The 7,185-nt window shown below is 30.9% G+C and overlaps 1 protein-coding gene across 1 annotated transcript; it reads left to right on the forward strand.

Annotated features, from left to right (window-relative positions):
• The first annotated feature begins 394 nt into the window (after nucleotides 1-394).
• LOC107490807 (WAT1-related protein At3g28050) lies at nucleotides 395-6,970 on the forward strand. The gene is made up of 7 exons (XM_016111620.3): nucleotides 395-704; nucleotides 824-889; nucleotides 1,252-1,365; nucleotides 4,720-4,975; nucleotides 5,154-5,312; nucleotides 5,714-5,865; nucleotides 6,691-6,970. The coding sequence occupies exons 1-7, from the start codon at nucleotides 511-513 to the stop codon at nucleotides 6,863-6,865; spliced, it is 1,116 nt and encodes a 371-aa protein (XP_015967106.1). The 5' UTR covers nucleotides 395-510; the 3' UTR covers nucleotides 6,866-6,970.
• The last annotated feature ends 215 nt before the right edge of the window (nucleotides 6,971-7,185 follow it).

Raw genomic sequence — 7,185 nt, forward strand, 5'->3', positions numbered from 1 at the left:
GCCATAACTCCACATCTGAAAATAGCACACCCAAACCTTCCATATCCATAAAATTGAGCCCAATCTTATAATATATGTTACTACATATTTAATAATAAAAACTTTTAATTTTTCATAGATGCTTTATTACATCCAATTAAGACTTAATAAGAATTAAACAGAATATAATAAAATAACATATTTATATATAAAATACATAATATATTTATATATTATTATTTTAAATTAGTTAAATACTAAAAAATCGACTCCATTATTGGTTTATTGATTTTAAACTAATTTTTTAATTTTTTACCAATTCTCTCACAATCGATTTTTTTTATCTGAACCAAATGGCTCACGTGATTGAACCGGACAAAAATTGGTCCGGTTATTAGAACGATAGTCACACCCCTTTGATATGACATAGAGACAATTAATCAAAATGAGTCCACTCTCACTGATGAACTGAACTTTTTGCTGTGCTCTTCATTCGGAGACCAAAAATCAGAGGAAATCAAAGTCATAATTATGGCAAGAAGATGGTCCTTCTACAAGAATCTGCTTCCAATCTTGTTGCTTATTAGTATAGAGTGCAATGATATGGGGTTACTCACTTTGTTCAAAGCAGCCACCAATAAAGGCATGAGCAACCATGTGTTTGTTGCATATGCTTATGCTATTGCTACTATTGTTCTTATTCCTGCACCTTTCATCTCCAAAAGGTTAGAATTTATTAAATTATTCTTGTTCCAAATTGATTATATGGTTAATTATTATTATGCTCTAGCATCAACATGATATAATATATCTATCTTCATGTTTTGTTCATTTCTGTTTGCAGATCAAGAGTGGTTCCTCCACTCAGTTTCTCCATACTTTCCAAAATTGTCCTTCTTGGGATCATAGGGTAAAAAAAAAAGGCACTCTAGCTTGATTACTTTAAAGTATGATCAAAGTAATTGTTATGGATCTTTAATTTTAAACTGCTGGTTGCACTTTAGAAAGTAAAATGCATAGTATTTAAAGTCATTGATTTTTCATCATAGATTAGATTTATTAAATTACAAATATATATGTATAACCTTTTTGTGAAATTTGAAACTACGTAGATGTGCATTTTATTCTAGATGATTCTAATGTTAGATTATTAATTAATAAGTGTCAAATTGACAACATTCATAAATAAATAAATAAATAAATGATTATGATCCAGAGGAATCTCATGTTGTAGTTTTTTATTTGGATTTTGATGGTGATGTGTTTCTGTAGAAGTTCATCTCAAATTCTGGGGTATGCTGGAATCAGTTACAGTTCTCCAACACTTGCTTCATCAATTGGCAACTTGGTTCCTGCTTTCACCTTCTTGCTTGCAGTCTTTTTCAGGTTTCATTGTTTCCATTTCTGAATTAAAGTTAACAAATAATTTTAGCTTATTTAAGCTAAGTTGTTATTTTATTTTTGTCTATTTGAGGTTCAACTATATATATACTAAACAATTATAAATAGATAACTAACCCATTTTATTTACTTACGTGCCTTGTACGCAATGCGACCTTAGTAATTTGTTAGTAATTTTTTTCAGTTTTTTAAAATTTATGTCTTTACGCTATGTTTATTTAGGGATATTGAAATTGATATTGAGAAGTCTCACTCTATATTATATTTAATAATTAAAAATTTAAATTAAAATTTTAATTTTAAAATATTTTAAAAATTTAAACTAAAATTTTAATAACAGGTCACTCCTCCTCCTTTCTCTCTTCTCCATCTTCTGTCTCTACATTATTTTTTTTCTCTTACATCATTTTTTTTCTCTTTACCTTAGCGCCACCTCTCTTTTTTCTCTTCTTTGCTTTCGTAGCACTGGCTCTCTTCTTCCTGCTTCCTCCTTCCTCTCACCCCTTTTTTTTGTATGTCGCAATATTTTTTTTCTTTCTCTCTGTCACCGTCAATGTCGCCTCTTTATCATTGTCACCATTACGTCGCCTCCTCCTCCTCCTTAAGTTCGCGTTGGTGGTTCAGACTGAAGGAGAAACGAAGGGGAAGAGGAGGAAGGGGATTTATTTTTATTTCTTAGTTAAAAAGATTTGTAAATAAAACCCAAAAGGTGGTCCTATAGCAGCAGCAAGGTTCTCCTAGCGTGTTAGCAACCATGAAATGATGATGCAACACTCTGTCACTCTCTTCCTCTGGCAATGGTTTTGAAAGACTCAACTCCTTCAAGTGCTGCAAGAATCTCGGATTCTCCCTGTTTCTTGAATACACTTCTTCTTCTTGTTTTCTAAATCCACTAAAACTAATAAAATTGAGTGTAACTAAATTAAACCGACTAACTAAAATGGTTTGCATATAAAATACTTAAAATAGTATTCAGGCTGAAGTTTTATTAGGTTAAATCGTCTTTCGTACGATAAAAGGTGGTAAAGAGGTATATGGCTGGAATTCGTGAGAGGATTCCAACACCATGGTGTCTGTCACTGGAGGCACCGTCGTCGAGGTAGAGCTTTACTAAGCAGATGGAGATATGGAGGAGTCCAATCTGATGAAGCAGATGTACGACTTCCTGGTTGCGGGATTGGCGTAGTAGTAGGAACTACGTGGTTTGGGTTAGGGACCATGATGAACGACTGGTCCTGTGCATCCATTGCCTGTGACGTCCACAGGGGTAGTCGGCGTAGAGGGGGTCGATTACGTAGTCGATCCATGACACCTCTAACTCTTGTCATGTCTGTAGAGAGAATATCAATTAACAGTAGTCACAAAAATAATGTAATAGCAAAGATAAAGTTTATAGACACTTTAAATTACATAAATCAACAACTATAACATAAATTCTGTGTACATTTATATTATTTAAAATTTTTTTTGGCATAACCTCCCTTAAAGTTAGACATATATCCACGTTTACAGTTCATATAAATCCAGCCAACTTCAATTATGAATTAAAACTTACAAACAACCACAACATATCTAAAATAACTTAATCAATTAACTAATTAGTTGAGTTCCTAACTACTTAGGTGTTTTAATTTATTCATAATCAAACTAATAATTTAATCAACAACACCTGAAGACATGTTTTAATTAGAATCAGAACAAATCAGAATCAACTAACGAACATAAAATTATAATAATAAATCATAATCAAAATTATAATTACTTATAATAATAAATTAGAATCAAATAACGAACACAATTATAATAACAAATTAGGATCAAATAGCCAACACAAAATTATAATAACAAATCAGAACTAAAATAACAAACACAAAATTATAATAACAAATTAAATTTTATTCCTATTTTAGAAAAAGTAAAATTTAGAAGCATTACCTGAAGAAAAGCATTAGCACAAAAAAGAAGAGGGTGGCAGAAGTGGTGGCAACAACAACGACAGAATCTGGTAGCAGGAACGGTGAGGGGGCAAGAGGGTTAGAGAGAAAGAAATTCAAACGAGAGTAAAGAGGGTTTGCGGTTGAATTTAGGGCATAATTATCATCGGATTTATCAGCGGATAAATCTAACAGTAACATATTTTTTTCGTTTTCTCTCCAATTATTACTGGCAAATTTATTGTCGAAAACGAGAATCCGCCGGTAATATTTTCTCACTAATGCCTAAACCGCCAGTAAATCTACTAGTAAAGATACTGTTGCTCTGCAATGTTAAATCCGATGGTATTCAGTATTTTTTTTGTAGTGACGAAAGAGAGGAGGGAAATAGAAAGTTTATTAGATGGGATAAATAATTTGTTGACTCATACTCAACTTCTAAGATTATTTATCCTTAAGTCACCAGACTTTATAAAGTTCAAATTTTATCTTGTTTGCTTATATTACTTAAAGAAATAATATACATTTGTGCTTGTTAATCATCAAAACTAAATTTAAAATATTGTGGAGCTAACAATAATAGCGAGAATGAAGGATGACATGACAATGGCAGTTGGAAGGGGAGGAATAGTGGTTATTGTTGTTAATGTTGATGATGGGGTGGTTCAATTCAGGCATAGTGGCAGTGGTGGTGTAGTGAGTGGCAATGATGAGGGTAGTGCGGTGAATGGTGGGGTGCTAGTGTTAAGGGATGGGATGGTACAATAGTAGAGCGGGCATGGAATAAAGAGAGGAGTGTGACGATGATGATGGATACAGAGAGGAGGGTTAGATTGGAAATAAAAACAGTTGATAAAGTTTTTTCTTTTTATATATTTTTAAGAGTGGAGTACGTATAAACTTTTTTCCTAAATCTTAAATTGAAGAAATTATGAGGCAGAAATGTGTCTCACTTTTGAACAAATGGTTTGATTAGTTTCTTGTTTCTATTTTTGTAATTTTGTGAAAAAAGGTAGTGAAAATAGGATCGATTTTATTAATTTTAATTTTTTAAATGTTATATATACATACCAGTATGCTGCTCCTCTTAAATGCAATACCAGACACCCAAAATGCTCAAAATATTAAAACACTCATGTGATAGCCATAGAGCTATAATTTCAAATTTTCAATGTATCAAAGGCAACGACTTATCATATTCATATGAATTGAACCATTAGAAACATGTTTGTCTAAGATGATGATATAACTTAATAATTTTCTTTAACAGACTCTTAAATACTAAAGGAAAGGAAACAAATAGTTACAATTAATTAATGTTTAGGAACCTTATAAATTAATGAATTCTTTCTCATTTTATTTATGATTCTTATTTTGTTCTTCTATGGCCATAATTGCAATTAAGGATGGAAAAGATAGATGTAAAAAGTAGAACTAGTCAAGCTAAGGTAATGGGAAGCATAATATCAATAGCAGGAGCATTTGTGTTGACTTTCTACAAAGGTCCATCTATCAGCAACAATTCTCATACCAAAATTACCTCATTGCCCCTGCTTCAGCAACCAATTAACCTTCCCAGAGCAGTGGACACAAATTGGGTCCTTGCTGGAATTCTTCTAACAGCTGACTATTTACTTTTTTCAATATGGTACATTTTACAGGTACACACAATTCAAATTCTTTACAATAAAATTATTAATTGATAACAATTAAAAAAATAAAATAAAATGTTATTTGGATAACTTTTTGAGACACTATGGCTTGCACTTTAGACTTATACAATTATATCCCTGAACTAGAGGATCAAATTATAATTTGTGTATTAATTTAATTTTATAGGTGGATGTATTGAAGGATTACCCAGATGAACTAAGTATGCTCTTCTTTTACAACGTGACTTCAACCATCATATCTACAATTGTAGGTTCAATTTTAGAGCCTAATGCAAGTGCTTGGAAGATAAGGCTAGACATTTCATTGGTCTCCATTCTTTGCTCAGTAAGATAACTAACACCTCTTTGGACTATAAATTCTTAACTATAAAGCAAAAATCATTTAATCGATGTGTCAATATGTTCGACATATATCAGTGTCCGCTCAAAAGACACTTTATGACACGTAACATGTATATCTTTTTTATTAATTTTTTTTTAAATTTGTTGACGCTTCAAATACTTAGATATAGTGTTAACAGGGGGTTCAAAACTGTTAATATTGGTTGTTTATCGTGTTCTTGTCTTATTATTTTAAAATTTTGATGTGTTTGCGTGTTCTAAATCATATGAATCATATCTATCGTTTCGTGTTATGTATCCGTGTTAGTGTTCATATTTTATATGATCTTAAGTTATAGTAATTTATTGATGGAACTATGTTTTGTATTTTCTTTTTTAAATTAGGGTTTACTTGGAAAGTTCTTGAGCAATGCAATTTATGCTTGGGTGATGCACATAAAAGGTCCAGTTTTTGTAACAGCATTCAAGCCACTATCAATTGTTATTTCTGTTGCCATGGGAGTCATGTTCCTAGGTGACACTCTTTATATTGGAAGGTAGGATTAATTCACTTTTCTTTTCCCTTTAAACATTTGATTCTTTATTATGCTTATATCATAGGGAATTGAAGCAAACATACAAAATAAACTATCAATCGCAATATGAAGGCATGTGCTTTTTATAGAGTAAGAGTTAATGAAACCACACCATGTAATAGTGTATTATATTATATTGAAATATCACATAACTCATACACTGGAATTAGGCCGGTTTGAATAACCAACTTAATTAAACTCCTTTTGATAAAATAACTTAAACAATAAATAACTCTGTTAAAAGTAACTTATAAATAAATTATTTTGTATTTGGATTTTTAACTCTAAAAATGCTTATTTTATAGAAATGTGATAAAAAGTAGAAGTATTATGAAAAAAGTAATTTTTTTTAACTTCTCTATAAGCTCCTAAATAACTTCTTAGAAAGTTGCAATTTGATTTTGAAAATTGTACCAGACATTAATACTACTTTTCATAAGTCAAAAGTTAAAAAAAGTTACTTCTAAAAGTTTCAAATGGGCCCTTAGTATCATTCATAAAAGGGAAAGTATGAGGAGCCAATGAAATATTTATACAATGTATACAATGGAGGTTTATGGAGTATTAGAGATATAATTATTAGTGTTACACTTTTCTATCAGCTGAAGCTTTTAGGATGAGTGGTATCATGACATGGTATTAAAGCGTATAGGGATGTTCATTTCATAAAATCAATTCAAGTCGCCACTTATACATCATTTTTTTTTCTTTTTAGCTTTTCTTCGTACTCAGAAAACAAACCATACAATGCAAAATATGATTTAACTCCTTCCTCATATTTTGCAGTATAATTGGGGCCACAATAATATCAATTGGACTCTACACTGTATTGTGGGGAAAATCAAAAGAAGAGGCAGAGGAAGATGTTATTGGTAGCCTAGAATCACTAACTAGTGAGAATGTTCCATTCTTGCATAGCTACAACACTTCTTACTCTGAAAAGAAAACAGACACAAATTAAATGTGTAAATGGCAAGGCACAAACAACTTTTCCTACATTTAACCTTATATAAAGAAGATGTAGTATAACAACTTAATATATGGTTATGACCTTATGGGAATCAAATTTACGGTTCGGTTTTCACCTAAGCCATAAGTTCATGGCAGGTTCCTAATGATGGTCATTAGTTATATACTTATTATATGACATCGGTGACGCATATAGAAAATTTAACTGGTAGAAACAAAAATATGCTTAAAGAAAATAGATATAACGTAAAATGCGAAAATAAATGTATAATAATCTTTAATTAAAAAATATTTGATTAGTAATAAGTCTCA

The sequence above is a fragment of the Arachis duranensis genome, chromosome 5 (genome assembly GCF_000817695.3).
Source record: "Arachis duranensis cultivar V14167 chromosome 5, aradu.V14167.gnm2.J7QH, whole genome shotgun sequence".
NCBI lineage: Eukaryota > Viridiplantae > Streptophyta > Magnoliopsida > Fabales > Fabaceae > Arachis > Arachis duranensis.